This window comes from Barbus barbus, assembly GCF_936440315.1.
Source record: "Barbus barbus genome assembly, chromosome: 49".
Classification (NCBI taxonomy): domain Eukaryota; kingdom Metazoa; phylum Chordata; class Actinopteri; order Cypriniformes; family Cyprinidae; genus Barbus; species Barbus barbus.
The window spans coordinates 10,319,654-10,343,656 of NC_136727.1; the positions used below are offsets into that span (position 1 = coordinate 10,319,654).

Sequence of the window (24,003 nt, forward strand, 5' to 3'; positions counted from 1 at the left end):
GGAAAGATTTCTACTTTGAACAAATGCTGCTCTTTTTATCATTGTATGCATCAAAGAATCAAAGAAAAAAGTATCAAGTTCCCAAAAAACAATATGAAGCAGCAAAACAGTTTCAACACTCATAATAAATCAGCATATTAGAATGATTTCTGAAGGATCATGTGACACTGAAGACTGGATCTATATATAGTCATTTTAAAGGAAATTTTCTAAAACAACAAATGTGACCCTGGACCACAGAACCAGTCTTAAGTCGCTGGGGTATTTTTGTAGCAATAGCCAAAAATACATTGTATGGGTCAAATTTATAGATTTTTCTTTTATGCCAAAAATCATAGGAAATTAAGTAAAGATCATGTTCCATGAAGATATTTTGTAAATTATATCAAAACCTAATTTTTGATTAGTAATAAGCGCTGCTAAGAACTTCATTTGGAGAACTTTAAAGGTTTCTTAATATTTAGATTTTTTTGCACCCTCAGATTCCAGATTTTCAAATAGTTGTATCTCGGCCAAATATTGCCAAATCATACATCAATGAGAGCTTAAAGCATCAAAATGGAAAGCTTATTTATTCAGCTTTCAGACAATGTATAAATCTCAATTTCTAAAAATTGACCCTTATGACTGGTTTTGTGGTCCAGGCTCACAAATGGCTAAAACTAACAATCACAAAGTGAAAAAGAACTAAACTTTGTGGGCGGATTGAAAATAAAATAGGAACTAAAAAAAAAAAAAATGTATTACCATTACAACTTTGACCAGAGCCGAGTATAGGCTGTATAAAAATAGTGAGTCATTCGGTCTATATCTAAAATTTGTGTCTATAGGAAACCCCCTTCATTTACACAAGTGCTATTTACACTCGTGATAACATCACTGTACTCCATCACCGCTCAAATATTTACCTTAACACTTCCTTTTTCCACTTTAAACCATCTGTTTCTTTGAATTCTACTGAACCCTGTCACGATACGAGATGCACATTGACAGTATTTTAACAAAACGGTGAGAAAAAGCTGCATGGCTTATCAGGAATTGTGTCTACCAATTGTTAAAATGACTCTGTGACCACAAAGACGTCATTCTATCACCCACACACACCAAAGTCTTGGTTTCGCCACATATCAGAATGAATGACCCGAGTTTTCGAAAAAGGAAACCAGTAACGAACACTATGACTTTATAAATTTATACTAAACATGTACTTATATCCCTGTGGTAAGAAATGTGATTCTATACCAAAGGCATTGTGGTTAACAATAAAGGCTAGTAACCGAAAGGTTGTAGGTTCAAACGTTTTTGACTGGTGTGACCAAAAACGCTCCACTTTTAGATGCGAAGATGTGATGCTAAATGAAATGAGAGGTAGTTACCATAGGGGGTGCAAGGATGAACCTCCCGGCATCCAGCTGAGGTCCGTCCGAATGTGAAAAGATGTGCCCGTCCATGGCAGGCGGAATGGAGAGCGATGGCATCAGACTGCAGTCTTGTTCATGACGGCCGAAGCCCACACTGTGTAAACCTGAGCGATCCGGTCAGCGTCTTCTCACCATGACCTGAGAACACAAACACGAGAGACACGGGATGTCCTTAACGGTGGAAAAACATGTGGGTGAGCGTTATGCTGTCAGAGCTAAAACCTCAGAAAAACGGGGCGAAAGAAACACAAAAAGTCATTTGGAAGAACATGAGGGTGAGTAAATGTGACAATCTTTATTTTTTGATTAAATACACAAAAATAATCTGCTGTCCAGACACTCTGAATAGATCTATTATCATCAACTAGAGAAGTGTTAAGTTTCACATAGAAACCTATGAAGGCTTTCACTGACTGAGATTGTGTTACGTGCAAAAGGGTAATATTTGAATAGAGTTCCTTGTGAGGATACAAAATTGAGACATTTTGAGCCACAGAGCAGTTCGAATTAAGAGAACAAACATCTTGGTATAAAATGAAGGGACAATGATTGTTACGCAAGGGAAATTCTCAGAAGCACAAAACAACCTGTGTTTCTCCTTAGGAAGTTGATAATATGCCAGAGAACAGTTAAAAACAGCTTAAATATGACATACAACATCATTCACAAGGTGAAACCCTGTTCACAGCTGATAAATATTTTCACTTTATGGCTGATGACTGATAACAGCCAATAATAATGATTTACTATCTGTTACTATCTGTATAGTTTCAAGTCTGAAAGGTGTATTTTCATTTTGAGATTAACTTTAAAGGGGTCATGAACTGAGAAATTAAAATTCCCTTGATCTTTTGACATATAAGAGGTCATTGTGCTATAAAAACATCCTGCAAGTTTCAGAACTCAAAACGCATTCTTTCTTGAACGCGCGTCGAAGACTGACATGGAAGAGAAGAAATTGTTGCTGAAAGTTGTTATTTTGTTTTCTTTGCGCACAAGAAGTATTCTCGTAGCTTTATAAAATAGCGGTTGAAGCACTGATGTCACATGGGCTATTTTAATGTCCTTACTACCTTTCTGGGTCTTTAACATTTCAGTTGTGTTGCTGTCTATGGAGGGTCAGAAAGCTCTCGGATTTCATCAAAAATATATTAATTTGTGCTTTGAAGATGAACGAAGGTCTTACAGGTTTGGAAAGACTGAATTTTCATTTGTGGGTGCACTATATATATATATATATCTTTATTCCCACGCAAAATTCCAGATTGCATGGATTCCTATTGAAGTGGCTAGATTCACCTACAAAAAAAAAAAGTGCCATATAATGGTAAATGTGAACGCAATGACAGATAAGATAATAATAATAATAATAATGTTTAATAATATTAATTGTCAATTAATTTTGCCTATCTGCACCAAGTCTTTCTCATGTAAGCTGAAAAGATAAATTGGAAAAAACTCTAGGATTATAAATGCAATTTGTTTTTCTCTGCAATAATGTGCACTGAAAAAAAAACATGGACTTAAAGAAGTAGGCTAAACAAGATTATTTTAATTTCACTTCTTAAAAAAAAAACACTTAACCTCTGAAGTTACATCCATATTTCTTACACCGTCGAATGCCTGAGCAGTCAATGCATCCCAGTAAGAGGAGGTGTCCATCTCTCTAACTCCCTGCCACAAAGGACAATCAATACTGATTACTATTGAGTTCCCAAATGTCCTCTTCCTGTAAAGCACCATTATCTTTACTGGAAGACAGAGAAAAAAAGATGAGAAACCACCAAGGATAGAAATTTTCACAGGAATGAAGCACACACTGGTTTTATTTCACATACTGAAGGTAATAAAACTGGGAAGTTGTACTGAAATGAGAAGGAAGCACTAAAGCTACCTGACAAACCATTTCTTTAAATAACCTTTCTAAAAACAGGTTTAAAGAAAGTCAACATTAACAGAGAATAATTGCTACCTTGTGACTATGGTTTCGCAAACCTGAGGTGTTGAATCTAAATGCATCAGATTTCAAGTAAACTGAGGAAAATAAAAATTGTGTGAAAAAGAGTGGTGAAGATGAGAAGGGGGAATTCCTTCAAGAATGAAGAAAGTCCTTCAGTTTGGCCTCCAAAACCATCTAAACACATCATATTTCAATAAATGGATTTGATTTTTAGGAGGAAACGCTAAATACAGGACACAAATCATGGCCTAATGGTTAGAGAGTCGGACTCGTAATCCAAAGGTTGCGGGTTTGAGTCTCGGGCCGGCAGGGATTGTAGGTGGGGGGAGTGAATCTCCAGCACTCTCTCCACCCTCAATACCACGACTGAGGTGCCCTTGAGCAAGGCAACAAACTCCCAACTGCTCCCCGGGCGCCGCAGCATAAATGGCTGCCCACTGCTCCGGGTTTGTGTTCACGGTGTGTGTGTGTTCACTGCTGTGTGTGTGCACGTTGGATGGGTTAAATGCAGAGCACGAATTCCGAGTATGGGTCACCATACTTGGCCGTATGTCACTTCACTTCACAAATGTCATCAGCAGTGGAGAAAAAGGGGGAATTCATTTAAGAAGGTAGAAAATCCTTGGGTTTGGCTTTAAATATATCTAAATGTATTATATTTCAGAAAATAGATGTGTTAATGGGTGTGAACCCTAAAAATTAGACAAAAAGTAATTACTTGAAGAGACAAGAGCAGGGAATTCCTTTTAGAACCAGGAAAGTTATATTTGATTTGACCTCCAAAACCATCTAAAGTATTTGATTTGTTATTTTTAAGTGGAAACACTAAAAACAGGACACAAGTGTTATCAGTGGTGGAGACAAGAAAGGGGAATTCATTTAAGAAAGTAGAAAATCCTTCGGTTTGGCCTTCGAAACCATCTAAACGCGTTATATTTCAATAAGTGGATTTGTTATTATGATGAAAAAGTAATTACAGTACTTGCAGAGACAAGAAAGGGGAATTCCTTCAAGAAAGAAAGTTATTTGATTTGACCTCTAACCACGTATTTGAACTGATTTATTATTTAGGAAGGGAAACAAAAATTAGGACAAAAAAGTAATTATTGGTGAAGACGAGAAGGGGAAATTCCTTCAAGAATACAAAAAAAAAGCTTTGGTTTGGCCTGCAAAACCATCTAAACGTGTCATATTTCAATAAATGGATTTGTTATTTAGGACTAAACATGAAGAATAAGAAAAAAAAAGACTAGGAGGAGGAATTCCTTAAAGGAAGAAAGTTCTTCAATTTGGTCTCCAAAACAATCTAAATGTTGTATTTCAATAAATTGATTTGTTATTTAGCAGTAAACACTAAAAATAGGATGGAAAAAGTCATCGTTAATAAAGACGAGAAGGGGGAATTCCTTTAAGAATGAAGAAAATCCTTCAGTTTGGCCACCAAAACCATCTAAACGCATCAAATTTCAATAAATGGATTTGATTTTTAGGAGGAAATGATTGGAGGAGACAAAAAGGGGGAATTCCTTACAGAAGGAAGAAAGTTCTTCAATTTGGCCTCCAAAACCATCTAAACACGTTGTATTTCAATAAATTGATTTGTTATTTAGCAGTAAACACTAAAAATAGGATGGAAAACGTCATTATTAATAGAGACTAGAAGGGATAATTCCTTCAGTTTGGCCTTCAAAACCATCTAAACATTATACTTCAATAAATGGATTCATTAATAGGTTGAAAAAGTAATTACTTGCAGAGACAAGGAGGAAAAAAGTTAAACACATTTGAATTGAATTGTTATTTAGGAGGAAACAAAAAAATGGGACGAAAAAGTCAGTATTGGTGAAGACGATAAGGGGGAATTCCTTCAAGAACAAAAACAAAATGCTTTAGTTTGGCCTCCAAAACCATCTAAACGTGTCATATTTCCATAAATTAATTCGTTATTTAGGACTGAACATGAAAAATAAGATGCACAGTCATTAGTGGGGAAGACAAGGAGGGGGAATTCCTTCAGGAAGGAAGAAAATCCTTCCATTTTGCCTCCACAACTAACAAAGTTAAACAAACAGGTCAGGACAAAAAAAGTGCCTGTTTAATAATCACATCGGAGGCTTGCAGATGGCGTGCATTATGGAAGCTTAGGAGCTTATTTCGTGATCTCAGCCCATGAGACTGTTGCCTGCAGCGCGAGACCTTACAGATGCCTCACGCGGTTCCTCTAATCTTCTCTGATCTCTGGCACGGCATTAGAGGCTACCGAGACGTCTTTCATGGAGTGGGAAGAAAAGGAAACATGCATGATGCGAGGAGAAAAAAGTCCTCCGGCTTGTGGCGTGGTATGGATCACCATCAGGGGTTTCCATGTTCTCCTCAAGAGTGAGTTAAGGACACGGCTCACATTCTGCTGTATCATGGTGAGTGCATGGAAGACGTCCAGGACGCTGATAATCCGCTCTGCCGCTCATCCTCATGAGTTGTCATGAGGAAAAAGCTGGAGATTTCGTCAGCTCAGTGTTCCCCAATGTTCTTGGATCAACGTGCACCTCTTATGCCCCGATGAGCGCAAATATCTGGAAGGAACTCGTTCTGTAAGAGTTCATGCATATAACCATATACCTTCTGTTTGCTTTATGTGGTCTGATGCCAAACCTGAGTTGTATCGTTTTGTCCTCGTTTGCTCTTTGTCGATCACACAACATCATCTCTGGGTAAAGGTCTTGTTAGGAAGATCCAAACGAGTGTGAGTAATCTGGCCGCAGAGACAGACTTCAACGGGTTTCACATGACTGGCTGGGAAAGCCGAGCTTGCGAACTCAGGGCAGACGATCCCAGGAGATAGAGGAAAATCATGCTGACACTTGTTTGGAAACAGTCGAAGCTAATGCAATTAGAGAAACAAACTAAGCATGCTAAGTGCGGCCAAACGTGTTTGCAATGGCAAAGCCAGACACATTGATTGAGAGATTAAATATTCAAAAGAGGAAAAAGTTACTCTGGGTGCTGTCACATTCAACGCCACAAGATTAATAGGGCAATTAAGATTAAAAAAAGCATTAATCTTTCTGTTTTATTTAGTTAAGTTCCTCTTGTCTAGGGTATTCCTATATTGAAAATTATGGCCAGAACTGACAAGCCAAAATTAATTTATCAGTCGAGGCCGATAACCAATTTATAGTCCATTCTAAATATTACAATAATTTTATAACTATTCAAATAAATATTATAGTATTTTGTCTAAAAATATTAAAATCAAAACAACTTAAATGTTTTAAGTTTAGTAAATTTAGGCATCACAACAAATGTACAAAAATCCAAACATTTAATATTTAAGATTACATTTTGCAATGGTATAAAATTATTAGACTTTAAGCAATATTGCAAAACATAAGCAATACATTTCTAAATAAATAAAATAAATTATTATTTTTTAAAAGTTTGCACTGATAAAACCTACCATTCAATATTTGGGGACAGTAAGATTTTTTTTTTTTTTTTAAAGAAATTAATACTTTTATTCAGGAAGGAGGTATTAAATTGATTATGAAATTGTTTTTTCTACTTCAAATAAATGCTCAAATATTATTCTTATTACTTTTTTATTAATAAAATTATCCTGAAAAAGAAAGTATTAGCAAATGTTTTCAACATTGAATATAATAATATTTCTTGAGCAGCAAATCAGCATATTAGAATGATTTCTGAAGGATCATGTGACTCTGAAGCCTGGAGAAATGATACTGAAAATTCAGCTTTACCATTACAGGAATAAATTACATTTTACAATATACTCAATCAGAAATCAGTTATTTAAATTGTAATAATATTTCACAGTATTATTGTTTTTACTGTATTTTTGATCAAATAAAATGTAGCATCTTTCAGTAACATAAAAAAAAAAGTGTCCAAACTTTTGAATGATACATTTTCAGGGGAATCAACATAGAAATGGCTTAACTTTGTTATATTTAGCCAGAAAAGGAGAAAGTATTTTATCACTGAACATTTCATTTTGCTGGAGCAGTCATTTGAAACAGTCAAAAGAGACATTCAAAGTGAAACTGATCAAACCACTGAACGGAGCAGCAAGTACGTTACAGATTGTTCCAGATTTCTGTGAATCATCTAAACAGTTGGAGGCAAATGTTAACCATGACAGAAATAATAGTCAAAATGACTAATTCAATTGAAAAATACACCACTTAGGCTGTATTTCTATCATTTAACCCAGCCTCTCTCTTTGTATGATCACGATTACAGGCAATATTGTCTATCTGGGTGGGACATTTACTATTATAAAGCATCAGCAGAATGAATGTTATGAAGTCATTGTGAGTCATAACGGGCTTTCATTTAATTGAAGGAGAGACCCATCTCAGAGGTTCACCGATGTCATTCAGAACCTGTGATCAATGGAGGCTATTCAAAGCTAGACTGCGTTAAAAGGTATCTGCGTAGCTGGTGGCTTTATATTTTTCCAGCATGTTAGCAACATTAAATCATACAAGAACAACAAGAAATGTGGTGTTGAAAATGAGAGCAAATTGGAGCAACGGTCTAGAAGTAGGCTAAATGTTTCAATACCAAGAAGTTCCCATTAATATTTTGTTTAAAAGTTGTTAAAAATGAAGGTGAATTAATGAACATGAATGTAATCAACATTCCTGTTTTGGAAGATGTCTACATATTCAAGAAAAAAAAAAAATCTTCAAATGTTGACAAAAACTGGATATGTACCAAGAGGAATGTTTGGAGGATATTTGCATAACAAACAAAAAAATATTCCTAAAACTAAAAAAATAAATAAAATAAAACTGGAGATTTTAACATTTTAAAAAATGGAACATGTTCCTGGTGAACATTTGGATGTTATTTGCATAACAAGAATGTTAATTTTAACGTTCTTAAAATAGGACATGTTCCCTGTATAATGTTTGGATGACATTTGCAAAACCAAGAAAAAATGCTCTTACAACATCTAAAATCTGAATGCGTTTCTGGGGAAAATTTGGAGGCTGTTTACATGCAAGAAAAAAAATTAAAGCTTAAAAAATTGACACGTTCCCGGAAGAACATTAGGAGGTTGTTTGCATCACCAAGAAAGAAACTTTCTTGAAGTGTAAAAGAAAATTGCATGCGTACCTTGGATAATTTTCTCCCAAAACAGCTTAAACTACTGTTTCAGCTATTAAAATACTTCAGTTTTATATGAAATGGCAAAGTGACTGTATTTCGTTTTGTTATTTTAAGTTAATTTAGAAAAACGTTTGGAGCATTTTTTTTTTTTATTCGTTAAAATGTAAGTTTTTGTTTTTTAAAGTAACGACCAAGCGGTCAGCGGCAGACAGTGAGTTGATCATAGCCTATGTTTGATAAATTTAGCCTTCTCAAATCATCACAACTTGTCTAAAATGAAATATATAGTTATAAAACAACTCCAAAACTCTTAACCTAGATAAAATTCTCCCTGATGTTCTGCATGGTCAACTGTCACCTGTATGCTAATGTGTGCGAATATGTGTTGCGTATTGCGTGGGTGATGTGTAACATTTATAATATAATCAGTATTTCAAACAGTCGCCATGTGTGCTCTGCGCGTATATGGGCACTTTTAACGGAGAGAAGCTAAACGAGTCCGATCTGTAAAAAAATAAATAAATGGCGGGCTTGCAGACCTCTACTCCAGGGTGATTATGAACATGAAATTATCCAGCCATTGTTTCCTGTTTCACTGAAATATAAATAGGAGGGAAAAAAAAGCCCCAATTCCCTTAATCATCCATCACAATGAGAAAAACCAAAGAATATATTTCTGATGTGCAGCAAAAGATAATTGAGCTTCACAAATTAGTGAAGTGGCTTTAAGAAAAGAGCTAGAGTAGTGAAAATTCCCATTTCCACCATCAGGGCAATAATTAAGAATTTACAATCAACAGAAAATGTTATGAAACTGCCTGGAAGAGGAAGTGTGTCTATAACGTCCTAATGCATGGTGAGAAGGGGAGTTTGAGTGGCTCAAGACTCTCCAAGGACCACAGCTGGAGAATTGCAGAAAACAGTTGAGTCTCGGGTAGGGGTGTGCGATATATATCATCAGTGATAATATCGTAATTGTTGTTTTAACAATGTGCAATTTGACAATATCGAGTATTTTGCAAAAACTAAAAACAAAACACCTATGGAGTGCACGCTTACATTAGCCTACGTGGTGATGAAGCGGGTGAAACAGTGCATGTGCGCATTTAGAGTGTGTTCTTTCACTGCATGATTCAGTCTACTAAAATGCATTAAGAATGATCGCAAAATTCAAGATATGGGGGCAGAAAATGTATACATTTACGATTCATAAAGCTGTATCTCTGATCTCATCAGGTGTTCTCTAACAACATCAGGCATTATAGGAGAAAATTTAGAGCTGTTAAACTGGCAAATGGAGGTTTCAAAAAGTATTGAATAAAAGGGTGCCGTTAATTGTGGCCAATGTGTAATAGAGAAAAACATTTATTTCATAATGATATTTCCCCCCATTTTAAATTCTTATTCTCCAATGAAAGGTTAGATTTTTGTAAATTTTTTAAATAAAAGATCAAAAGGATTAACAATGCAGATTAATTTTCACAGCCTTCTTTGATCGTGTTTACCAAGGGTGCCGATATTTTTGGCCATGACTGTATATAGATTACATAGTTATATAGTTCTAACGAGCAGACAAGAAAACCAAAACAAGGTACAAAACATTCAGAAGCTGATCATCTGGATACGCCTAAAAAAACCTATAGGGACACGAGTGCATGCTGCTTTTTTTCCTCTTGCTGGACCGTCAGTTGCCGCCCTCTTCCAGCACAACTCTGACCCAGATTCACAGCATGACGCCTTCACGATTCCTTCCAAACCCGAGCAACTCCGGCCTTCATTTCTGCACGGGGTCACAAACCGACACTGAACCGCACTGCTGCTGATTCGACTAAATGACAGAGCGAAGGCCGCATCCAGCAAAACAAGCCACACGCACGTTCCTGGGGTGCCTTCAAAACCGAGAAAAGACGTAATTTGCATCCAAAGGAAAAAGCATTACATAATATTACAGACTGTAAAAGTCCTAGGGAACTTATCAAGGGCAAAAATTCAGGGATACCTAAAAATAGCCCTGACTTCATCCTGGAGGTATTTGTTCAAGAAGAACGTGTAATTGCATTGGTGAGGTGATTTGATACAGGAAAACAAAGGCTTTTTCATAGAGAAACCGATTGAGCGGCCAGTTCTGGGGGTGGACAAACCACCATGAGATTTTGAAGCTATCTTCCTGACCTCAGAAGTTCCCGGACCCAAGATGTGCAAATTATGCCTTGAAATCCCATTTAATTCCAAGACAGACGTCGCAGGAACTGCATGGATTGCTAATCAGATGTTACAACTGAGGACCAAGACGACGTCTCAGCTAGTTCTACCGTGGTGTACGTGCTCTGTATTTCACTATCAGAGTTAAACATTCCTTGAATGCACATTCCTTGAGCAAAATCAACACTTAGTAGAGGAACAGCCATTGGCGCTACAATTGTGTTCTACAGCAGGAGTTTACAACCAGGAGGCCACAGAGAAGTTTAGAGAGAAATTGTGTAAAAACATACAGTAAAAATCTTTACAAAAAAGAAAAAAATACAATAACAAAAAAAGGATGTTACATTAAAAACTGAAATATAAAATAAATAACTTATGATAAAAAAAGAAACATTTAAAATTTTTTATAAAATTAAAATAAATTATATAAAAATATCTAAAAATCAAATAAAGATAATATAAAATAAATAATTATGAATAATAAATTTATATAACTAAAATTATTAATAAAAAAATATGAAAAAATAATAAAATACTTTTAGATGTGTACTGACTCAAAACTACAACTCGTAAAACTTCTTTGTGGTGAGCTTCAGACACATTCTGTCAGCCTAAGCATCACAGTCAAGTTACTGCCACCAATATTATACTCAAATAAAGGCTTGTGAAATAAACATCACTCAAAGTTTGTGTAACTTGTTGAACTTGAACCAGCACCAATCATGGTGGTTCCACATGGCACTTCTTCCCAGCACTTATTCACACTTAATACATGAACCATTAGCTAAATTCTAGAAACTGAACACTTGCATTGGAATGGCAGTAGGCTATTTACTCACCAAGACACTGCTAAAGCAGCCGTATTATTCCTCACTGAAACGCATAAATGAGATTCAATGAGAACATGAGAAAACACTCATCTAAACGGAAGCAGGAAGGGTTCTCAGCCCGAGCCCCAGACCGCTATCTTGAGTTAAATCACTGCTAGAGAGCTTTGTACCCTCCCTGTACCACACAACAGAGCTTTGTGCACCAAAATACAAACTGGCTGTTTGAATTACACGAACAGCTTTGAGCCAAAACTAACAAAGAAACAGCTAATAAATAACCAGGATCATGAACTAAAGTGCATTAAACTATCACATTTTGATGCATTATTTGTTCTGTTTCTGGGTGAATATTATTCATTATAATTATAAAATAATTATTTATATTAATTAAAATATCTAAATATCACTATTTTCAATTATTAAACTTTTTTGTCTTAATTTTTCAAGATTACGGTTTAAATTTAGATTCCACTGATTCTAGAAAACACAAGGTTATAAAAAAAATGAAAAGTCTGATTTATTGGGTAACAATTCAATAACAGTCATGCTAGATGACACATCTTCCTTTAAAAAAATTCAGTTTCATGTGATGCTAATCTAATCGTGCAACAATAATTAAGGTGAAAAACAACCAAGCAATGAAAAAAACCCCAGAAGTCACTAATTTAAAAATTTCAATTAGGTCCAAATTAATATATATTTTTTTATTTATTAGTATTTATATTTTTTTCCCATTGTAGTTTGGAAAAACAAATCAATGTTTAAGAAAAAAAAAAAAAAAAAAAAACGACCACAGGAAAAATTATTTCAATTTAATACATTATTATTATATTTTTATAATATATGCGTTATCTATGCGTAAAATTACAAAACCATCTGTGAGTATAAAATTTGTTAAATTATGTCTTATTATTATTATTTGCATACTTAAACTCTTGTCACTGACCCATGTGTAAAATTGACATTAAATAATGTCCTAACGCAAAAAAAAATAAATAAATAAAAAATCTAGGGTAAATGTACCCATTAAGCACACTTCCATTTTTGAGATCAGATTATAAAAAGAAAAAGTGATTTATCCTACTACTTGATGTCTTAACCAATTGATGTGTTTGTTACTATATACCTCCTGTAATTTCAAGTCAGATCATTGCACACTGAGATACGAGTCTCCATGTGTTCACACTGTCTAGCAGCCATTTTGAAAGCTGCCTAAAAACTTTCACTAAAAGAGGAACCCTTTAAATGTGTTTTTTTTTAGATGTTTAAGCCTTTATTTTGGGCAAGTTTCACTACTTATTGTAAAATTAAGAGATTAATGTTCAGACTTTTGCATATTATAACCTGGAACTTGGATGTGGGAAATAATTACATTAGATCCAAAAGACACAGTTAGCTGACTAGCTAATATATTACATCACAGGCATTACTGGCTTGTACTTTTACATCCATAATATTAAACATTTACAGTTTATTGCAGGTTTGTCATTTTACACTGCTGTAATTTTTTATTTTTTTATTTTATTTTAAGGAGAGCTTAAAGGGTACACTACTATGAAAATCATACAGCTTTAGTGTGACACTAATATTAAAAAGTATAAATTCATAGATATTGTTATTAATAGTTGTTCATATTAAAATATGTATGAACTTAATACATGACCTAGACTATTTATTTAGCAAAATCCTGTCATTTTAATAAATATTACATTAAATTTATAAAAAATTGTTGCTGCTCCCATTAAGCTCAGTGTGCTCTCTTTAAGCTCTTCCACATTGAACGTCTATGTAAATACTTCAGAAACAGACTTTAAATATTAACTGATGGTTGTTACTTTAAGTTAAGTTATTCGATTTTCTATGGATTCAGTCAACTCAAATCTGCAGACTGGCTCTGATCTTTGTCAACTAGCATCAACTTCTCCAGACTGTAAATCTGTGGAAAATCAGGGCAAAAATCGTGTAGTGATTTCCAGCCTTAAGAGACTATAGAGAAGTTGACATCCATTTAAAAAGAGGTTTCATAATGAGGCTAGTTTCTGCGTTCATCCCCATGAATTAAACGTTTCATTTGTTTTATCTGATTTTTGAATGTGTTACTTAGCTGAACGTGGACTAGTATAGATGTTGATATGTGCTCAGATGACACTTCATTATGAATATATAACTGATCGACTTGAATGCCTTGTTGCTTGATTCTAGTGATCTGTTTTTTGTGATTGACTTTGTACCTTCAAAATATATATATTTTTACAATTATTTCCTTAAAATAATCAAGAATGTACAGGATGTTAGCTTAATGGGAACAGGGGTGTGCTTAAAGGGTACAAAAATGTACACATTACGGCACAGCCAGACTTTTTGAATTTAATGATGTATATCTTAACTGAAATGCTTTTGTCATTTAAAATAAAATTGTATATTTTTGTGTGAGAGATTAATATTTTATTTTAACATAACTTTTTGTACTGAAACCAATATCTTGTGCACTAAAACTGTCTCAATGTAGATTTTGGTGAGCTTAATAGATACGTTTACCCTATATAATCCTAAAAAAGCATCCGTTTCTTTACGCTATTGGTGCAGTATGGGTTCAGTACGTACCAGATATGTTTGGTCATGTCTCAAGAAACTTTTTGTCTTTTATGTATGGTATTCTGTCTTTCCAAAACAAAACATGGCTATAATTGCTTTTGTTTCCCTCCCCATGTAACTGTCTAGACCAAGTGATGTCAGCTTGCGTCATCCGTTGGAGAACAAGAGACTTCTAATTGAGCTTCTCCACACTTTGCTGGCAAAGAAAGAAGAGGGAAGTTTGCGTGACTTCTGCAGTTACAAAATCCGCTGAACTGACCAACAAGGCCGATATCACCAGAATAAACAAAGACATTATTATATTAGTTTCTCCAAAGGATTTTACAGAGAACGAATGACAGGAACTGGGCCGTGATCCTCCCTTCATTGCTTTGCATGAAAGGGTTAGTTTGCATCACAGCAATTCCCCGGAAACATAATTCCCAGAAATGACTGTCCATTCAGAGAAGTGAAAGACTTAAGTCAAATCTATGGCATGATGAGACACATTATGCCATTGATTTATTGGTGGCCAGAAACACAAAAAAACACACAAAAAAAACACTTGGAAACCAAACTAAACAACAACAGGTTGATGTATTTTACGTAACAATATGAGCTCAGACAAGCCCAGCTATAGCCTGAAGGGTTTACACACTCTTGGTTTCAATATCACTCATCCCTTATTAATAAAGCTATTTCATCACCTAAACGAGAAATGTCACATTTATCACGTTTATGTAACGTTAGAGCACTCGAGAAGCATTCAACATACTGACAATAAAGACATGAAATGAAAGCAGAAAGTTCAACTCCGCTACTAGAAACGTAACCGTTGAGAGTCTTTATAAGCAGTCAACATAATAAACAAGTAGTTATTGTAGTATTTTACTCTTCTGAAACCGGTTTATTAGCGGTAATAAAGATTATTGGTCATGTTTTACTACGCAACACTAACGTTAGCTAAAATCATATTTACCTCACAAAACTTATTTCGACCCCAGTGACTCTACAACAGCACTTCCGACATTAAAACTAAATATCTATTCGAACTAATACCTTTACAAATGCACAAAGACACAAAACAGCACAATTAAAGACATTAAACAATTTGAAGTTTTTGTAACTGACAATTTAACTCCCAAAACGCGCATGCGCAGAACGAATTAGAAACCGGTAGCACACAAACAACTCTCAAAACTCTCTGGCAGGACGTCCTTACTTGAATAAAAGCAGCTCTTGAATATATTTCCCAAGTCTTTTTCCTCGTTTGACGCCTCGGGAGTGGTGAAATAGAAAATAGCCCTGGTTTTTCTCAACTCGTCGCACTTGAAGCCATGTTAACTGAAATCCGATACTTCCGCGGACACGTCTGACTGGACGCGAATCAACCCGACTAGTGTATGCGACGCAGGCGACGTCAACAGCCAATGACCAATCAAAGGCGACGCGTTCGTCGCCGCGTGATGTGATTCGTGGAGAACTTTCTAGTGGCGCGTTTGCGTCGCGTCTCTCGCTCGCGGATGCGTCAAGACTGTATTATTAACAAATGACGAATAAAATAACGAAAAAGTCGTGTTTTTGTAGTCAGAATGTCTTGAAGAAATATTATATATAACTTTATTATGTGTTTGAGAGTGTTTTAGGTATTAATAATTGATAATTTCTTAGTTTGTTGCGCGCTCTTGTGGATAGAGAGCTAAATAGCCGTTTGTTTTGTCTTACAGGGTCAACATTCTATTGTAGTCTATTCTGTTCTATTCTTAAAATAATAAAAAAAAATGGTAGACCTGTAGTGTCTTATTTGGCACGCAAACCAACCATATAGACCAAAATATGTTAATTTATGAATAAATAAAGCAGTTTTGTTTGATTGATTATTCTCTAACAATAATGCAGCCCTCACAGGTCAATTGTATGCTGAGCCATGAGCTTGGACAGATTGTCCTTTACGAAAATTAACCATGGTTTTATTGTAGGTAGTAAAAGGTTTTTTTTTTTTTTTTGGCGTATTGATTACCATTTATATAGCCACAGTTTTACTATAAGTATCATGGTTAAACTATGGTTACTGTTGCAAAACCATGGTTAATTTGAACTTACTTTTAACTGTATGTTATTTTTTTTAATTTGTAGTAAAACCATGGTTAATTTCCGTAGTTTATGTTTGCCTACAACACAGTGGAATTGGAAATAAAAAGATCAAGTACTGTAATAGCCTAACTTGCAAATATCCACAAGCATTGCAGATCCTCTAGAGTCTACTAGATTAGAGTTTACACAGAACGAACTGTTGAATGAACAAAGGGACGGTTGTTTACACACAGGAACCTTAAAAATGAGAAACGAAGTGCGGGGTATTGAAAAAAGCAAGGTTTTTAGGCTACGTCTTGACAAGCCGTTTAAAAGCAAGGCAAAAGCAGTCAAACTAGGCCCAATAGTCAAAGACATCATTCTAGTGCATATAAAAGCAATAATGGAAAGCAAAAACACTTTTATTTGGTTGGTATTTATACAGCCAGTACATCTCTCGATCTGTAGCTGCTGGACCCAATGACCTTTGATAACATTTATTCGTTCTACTTACCATAGATGTGAATAACCCAAAGTAGGCTATGTCACGTGATCCCTTTCATACCTCACAATCGTTTTTGTTTTCTACAATTGCTCAAAAAGAGATACAATCAGACTTCCTTGTCTTATGCAAAAAGAAAACTATGTTGTGCGTAATGCTGAATAAATGTACTGTAACTGAAGAAATGTTTTGTTTGATTGCCCCTAGCCTCATTTACACAAAGAATTCAGAAAAGGAAGTAAGCTATCCCACATGAAAAAATACTATAGTAATTTATAGCAAATACTATAGTGTTTTTGAACCATACTATAGTAAAGTGTATTATATTGTACATACATTATTTACAACACTTTGTTAATGAATGCTACAGAATACTGTATTTTTAACTATGGTGAACTAATAATAAATACTGTAGTATACTTTAGTTTTTACTACAGTAAACTGTAGTGCATTGTAGTATAATATACCCTATAGATGTAGAAAACTTAGTACAGTATTGGGTAAAGTAATTTGTTTATATTACTATAGTTGCTGTTATATTACCACAGCAACTACAGAATTACCACAACAAATTAATTCAATTGAGCCACATTATATGGTTCAAAAACACTATAAATTACTATAGTATATTCCATGTGGGATTGTTTGGAATTTACTCTAAATCCTGAAATTCTGGTAGTGCAAGGGAGAAAGTATGGCTTCAATTCTTCATTTCTTTCATGAAGAGTTCAAACTAAACTGATTATCTTTCTTAAAGGGATCGTTCACACAAAAATGAAAATTCTGTCATCCCTCATGTTTTTCCAAACCCATAAGACCACTTCCTTCAAGTAAAAGTACACACAAAAATGAAAATACTGTCATTACTTGTACTCTGCATAAATGACAATAAAGTTGAATCTAATCTAATCTAATCTAATTACTCACCCTCATATCAGTACAAACCCATATGTTATGTTAATTTATGCTAGTTTCAAAACAACAACATAGTTTTGCAATTCAGACAAAACAAACAAACAATAAAGAACCATATAAGTAGTCCAAATATTACTCATGAAAACTCATGGTTTACAGAAAACAAAAACAACAGCATAATTTGGGGGGACAATATGAGGGTGAGTGCATTAATGAAAGAGTTTTTTTTTTTCTTTTCTGAAATCAGAACATGGACGGTGATTATATTGATTGCTACAAAAAGGATTACACATACTATAAGCACTATTTATACAAGTTGTGTTGTGCTAACTTTATTTGTACGCAGTGACTTCCAGACGCTCTAAACATTACACAATCCAGGAGGGTGGTGGAGCGGAGGCAGAACAGGGGGAGGGACAGCGGTCCAGGTCCATGTAAAGGTGTAAGACCTTGGTACTGAGGCAGGACCGGCAAAACAGGGGACCATGATGGAGCCGGCAGAATTGGTGGAGTAGAGGACCACCATAGCAATGCAGACAGCCCGAGGAATCCCCATGGCGGAGCAGAAGACCACCAGAGCAGGACAGAAGACCACCACGGCAGAGCAGACAGAGCAAGAGCCCACCAGTGAGGAGCAGACAGAGCAAAAGACCTCCACAGCAGAGCAGACAAAGCAGGAGCCCACCAGTGCGGAGCAGACAGAGCAGAAGATCTCCACGGCTGAGCAGACAGAGCAGGAGCCCACCAGTGCGGAGCAGACAGAGCAGAAGACCTCCACGGCAGAGCAGACAGAGCAGAAGCCCACCAGTGCGGAGCAGAAGACTTCCATGGTGGAGCAGACAGAGCAGGAGCCAACCAGGGTGGAACGGAAGAGCTCCACGACGGATCAGGAGAGCACAGCAGACCTACTGACTGAATCAGAACTGACACTAGGCTCAGAATAAGGTTTGTTAACTGAAACTAGATAGGTAGGCAGTTCATAAATGGTCTCTATGGCAGTGACAGGGTTATCGGGGACAGACATGAGGTGCATTTATAGTTTCCTGGCTCAAAACAGGCAGTTCAGTATTAGACTCATGGACTGGAACAGGACATACAGTTAATTCAGGATTAAGTTCACAGACTGAGACTGGTAAGACAAATGGTTCAGAATTAGACACACTTGGGAGCAGGGGACCGGCTGACAGATCAAAACCAGGTGCACTAGCTGAGACTGGACTGGCAAACATTTCAGTAAGTGATACAGGTACATCTCAAAAAATTTGAATATCGTGAAAAAGGTCAATATTTTTTTTCACTCATTTCAGAAAGTGAAACCCATATATTATATAGATTCATTACACATAAGAGTGAAATATTTCAAGCCTTTATTTCTTGAAATTTTGATGATTATGGCTTATAGATAATGAAAACCCAAAATTCAAGTGTCTCAAAAAATTTGAATATTACATAAGATCAATAACAAAGGATATTTTAAACAGAAATGTCAGGCTTCTGAAAAGTATGTTCATTTTTATGCTCTCAATACTTGTTTGGGCCTCCTTCTGCATAAATTACTGCATCAATGTGGCGTGGCATGGAGGCAATCAGCCTGTGGCACTGCTCAGGTGTAATGGACGCCCAGGTTGCTTTGATAGCGGCCTTCAGGTCATCTGCATTATTGGGTCTGGTGTTTCTCATCTTCCTCCTGACAATTCAGGTCAGGCGAGTTTGCTGGCCAATCAAGCACAGTAACACCATGTTCATTGAACCAGCTTTTGGTACCTTTGGCAGTGTGGGCAGGTGCCAAGTCCTGCTGGAAAATGAAATCAGCATCTCCATAAAGCTTGTCAGCAGAAGGAAGCATGAAGTGCTCTAAAATTTCCTGGTAGATGGCTGCGTTGACTGTGGACTTCAGAAAACACAGTGGACCAACACCAGCAGATGACATGTCAGCCCAAATCATCACTGACTGTGTAAACTTCATACTGGACTTCAAGCAACATGGATTCTGCGCCTCTCCACTCTTCCTCCAGACTCTGGGACCTTGATTTCCAAATGAAATGTAAAATTTACTTTCATCTGAAAAGAGGACTTTGGACCACTGAGCAACAGTCTAGTTCTTTTTCTCCACAGCCCAGGTAAGACGCTTCTGACATTGTCTCTGGTTCAGAAGTGGCTTGGTAGCCCTTTTGCTGAAGACGTCTGAGCGTGGTGACTCTTGATGCACTCACTCCAGCTTCAGTCCACTCCTTGTGAAGCTCTCCCAAGTGTTTGAATCAGCTTTGCTTGACAGTATTCTCAAGCTTGCGGTCATCCCTGTTGCTTGTGCACCTTTTCCTACCCAAATTCTTCCTTCCAGTCAACTTTGCATTTAATATGCTTTGATACAGCACTCTGTAAACAGCCACACCTTTCAGTAATGACCCTCTGTGACTTACCCTCTTTGTGGAGGGTGTCAATGTTCGTCTTCTGGATCATTGCCAAGTCAGCAGTCTTCCCCATTATTGTGGTTTCAAAGAACAAGAGATACCCGGAATTTACGTGACTTGAGTGGATTCATGAAGATCAGCTGTGAATTGACTGGACTCACGACTATCAACGGTGACTTGACTGGACTCACGAAGATCAACGTTAACTTGACTGGATTCATGAAGATCAGCTGTGACTTGACTGGATTCACGAAGATCAGCTGTGACTTGACTGGATTCATGAAGATCAGCTGTGACTTGACTGGATTCACGAAGATCAGCTGTGACTTGACTGGATTCACGACGATCAGCTGTGACTTGACTGGATTCACGAAGATCAGCTGTGACTTGACTGGATTCACGACGATCAGCTGTGACTTGACTGGATTCACGACGATCAGCTGTGACTTGACTGGATTCACGACGATCAGCTGTGACTTGACTGGATTCACGACGATCAGCTGTGACTTGACTGGATTCACGAAGATCAGCTGTGACTTGACTGGATTCACGACGATCAGCTGTGACTTGACTGGATTCACGAAGATCAGCTGTGACTTGACTGGATTCACGACGATCAGCTGTGACTTGACTGGATTCACGACGATCAGCTGTGACTTGACTGGACTCACTTGTTTAAGGGCTAACAAAATTCTTGCCGTGTCCATACCTGGCCAATTATCCTCAGAAACGCTGCTGGATCCTTGTGTGGCCGAGTATTCTGTAACGGGATTAATGAGACGAGAGATGTGCGGACCCATTTGCAAGCTTTATTATACAGAGATGTGCTCAAAACAAAGGCAGGGTCAAAACACCAGCAAACAAGTATGGCACAGACGAGAAACAAGAATAATCCAAACCAGGCGCGAGTCAGTCAACAGCAAACGTTATCCAGAGGGCTTGACAAGAGGGGCAATCCAGAAACATGAGGAATAGTTCAAGTGAAGCACAGACAGAGTCAAAATGGTGAGACAATGGTAGATCCAGGAAATACAGGCTAGTAAATCAGAAACAGGTTCCGTATTGCAGCTAAAACTAGGAGAGTAATAAATGCAGAACAATACTGGAACTAAACAGAAACACAGAATGGCTCGGTAAGGCAGCTAACACCAGGAGAGTGCTATACGCAGAACAATACTCGGCGATCTGTGAAAGGAAATCCATGGTTTATGTAGGGTGTGCGATTAAAGGGAAGGGGAAGTGGTGTGTGGCCAAGTATGGTGACCCATACTCGGAATTTGTGCTTTGCATTTAACCCATCCAAGTGTACACACAGTAGTCAACATACACCCGGAGAAGTGGGGGCTTTGGTGCCTTGCTCAGTCGTGGTATTGAGGGTGGAGAGAGTGTTGGTTATTTACTCCCCCACCTACAATCCCTGCCGGACCTGAGACTCGAACCCACAACCTTCAGGTTACAAGTCCAACTCTCTATCCATTAGGCCACGACTGCCCTATTGTGTGATAGTTTTCAGGTATGAGAGTGTGATTAGTGAAATGGCTGCTGGGAAATGTAGTCCGGGGTAAACGTGAAACAGTGTGAGAGTCAATGTGATGGAGGAGTGTCCATGGACCTGATTCATGACAGAAGTAGTGATGCTAAGCTCAGAATTTTACTTGATCATTGGATCTTTGAATCGTATCATTTTGATCATTTGAACCTTGTTATTAAAATGTTATATATTCAATACACAAACACAATCTTTGATTATATTCTAAATGAGGAAATCATTACACTGCAGCCAATGATAAATTATGCGATAATTTACTGTATGGTTAGTTTACATCACAATGTAAGAAGTGGCTGGACACAGATGGTAAGTATAATTAAAATGTCTTTATTGCACAGAAGAGTCAATGGAGAAACAGGCAGGAAGATCAATGGGTGAGTAATAGTCCTAAGAGATCTTTCTTGAGAATCGGAGCAGAGAAGTAACTGAGTGTCTTGTCTTACAGGGATCCAAGAGAACCAGAGACGAGTCGAAAGAGCACACCCCTCAGCACACTGGAGTCAAGGAGAACTGGGAGACTAGGAGAACTATGGAAGAACACAAGAGGGAAGTCACACTGATAAGTATACTAGCGCTGTACTAAGACAGCGAGTCCACTTCATGAGTACAAGACCGGATGAATGAGCTGACTGAGGTGTGTGCCTTTATACTGGCTGATGATGAGATGATTGGGTGCGTGACAGGTGCAGGTGATCAGAACTCAGCTGATAGTGATCGTTGTGCTTGAGTGGCGGTGGAGCCTGACCGTTCTGTGACACCCGAGTCTTTCATTCTTGAGGTATTTGTGACTTTTTATATCACGATTCTGAATTAACATCTCACAATTTTGAGTTTGTATCTCGCAGTTCTGACTTTTTTCCTCCGAGCTGTGAGATAAAGTGTAAATTGTGAGAAAAACATCAGAACTGTGAAATAAAATGTCTCAATTACCTTTAATTTTATTTTCCCCATGGAGGAAACAGTCTTCCATTCTTTCATCATATCATAGACGCACAAATGTTCATGAATGTTCATCACTAGTTTAGAATTCAATTTAAGCTTCAAGGATGTGATAAAACCTGAAAAGCTTTGGAAGAAAATTTGTGGTATGCGTAACCATATTTCAGTTCCTCCTAGGGGATTTTTCAAGATCAGCAAAACTGGAATTCCAAATATCCACTTTCCCATTCCACTGTTTGAGTCTGTATATAAATACAGTTTGTTTGATGAGCGCTCACATCTTTTTTTGTCTTTCCTGATCATTGAGCATGGCTCTTGTGCACACCAATGTTCTTCTGCAGGCATTGTCTAGCTTCACAGGTGTTGCTGTGAAGGCTTACAATGATTTGGAAAAGCCAAAGGGTGACCAAGAACTCACAAGGTTCCTACTAGCCTCAACTCCACTGAACACAGGTTCATGCAAGGAGCTTCTTGTGAATATGGACAAATTCTTTGACCCAAAATTTGACTACGATTGCACAAATGTAAAAGATGACACTGTTTTTACGCGTGGGAACGAGCCATACATCCGTCCTTTTGGCTGGAAACGCATTGCTTTGAAAGTCCTGGATAAGTATCCCGATGGAAATGCCTGGTTGGGTACGGATGGATGGAGGAGTCACTCTGTGGCTGGTGAGTGGCCGGTGTCCTATCATGGAACCAGCATGTTTAATGCTAAATCCATCATTGAATCCAATTACAGAGCAGGCCCTAGAGAACTGTACGGAAGAGGGATTTATTCCACCTGGAATATCAATGAGGCTGCTAAAAGTTACAGCAAGAAATTTACATGTAAAGAAACCGGAAAGAAATACCAAGTCCTGTTGCAGAACAGAATCAATCCAGAACTGAGGAAAGTGTGCAACAGGGACGATTACTGGCTGATTCAGATTCCTGATGGCACTTCTCGTGAAGAAGAAAAAGCAATGGTGGAGAACTCGATTCGGCCTTATGGAATTCTGCTGAGAGAGGTGTGAGAGAGGAATTCTGACAACCTTGATGGGTTCTGTGGGAACATCTACTGCTTGTGGGATCATGGGATAATGTCATTATTTCAGGTTATTTCTCTATTACACTTAATTAGGGATTTGTGTTTCATAAATTATGCAAGATATTATTTTTCTTGTTTGTGTCAGGCAGATGTTTTAAACAGCATTGAATAAAAATATACGACCTGTTACAATGTTTGTTGCATAAACAAATATGGGAAGTGGTGCGTAATATTGTACTTGATTTTTATCATTGTATATTGTACATCCAGATAAATACAAATGTCTGTCTATAGCTAATAATGTATTCTACATAGGCCTACTGGTATGTTAAAAGTAATAAAGCAGTGAAAATAAATCATGTTGTTACTTCAGTGGATATTTCTCAGGTTTGGTTTGCAGAACTAAAATACATTGTTTGACTGCAAAACAAAAATTGCACACTTAAACTCTATTATAGGTG

General features: G+C 36.9%; 1 protein-coding gene across 2 annotated transcripts in view; it reads right to left on the bottom strand.

Moving 5' to 3' along the window:
• The window catches only part of LOC306867564 (protein strawberry notch homolog 2-like), a 66,832-nt gene extending 51,304 nt beyond the window's left edge, over positions 1-15,528 (bottom strand). The window contains exons 1-2 of one of the 2 annotated variants that reach the window (XM_079413298.1): positions 15,346-15,528; positions 1,377-1,559 (exon numbers count right to left, since the gene is read on the bottom strand). In XM_079413298.1, coding sequence (XP_079269424.1) covers positions 1,377-1,478 — 102 coding nt within the window. In that variant the 5' untranslated portion in view covers positions 1,479-1,559; positions 15,346-15,528. Of the gene's footprint in view, positions 1-1,376; positions 1,560-11,558; positions 11,679-15,345 lie in introns of those variants that run through there. The other variant, XM_079413297.1, reaches the window with a different exon arrangement.
• Positions 15,529-24,003: the final 8,475 nt, after the last annotated feature.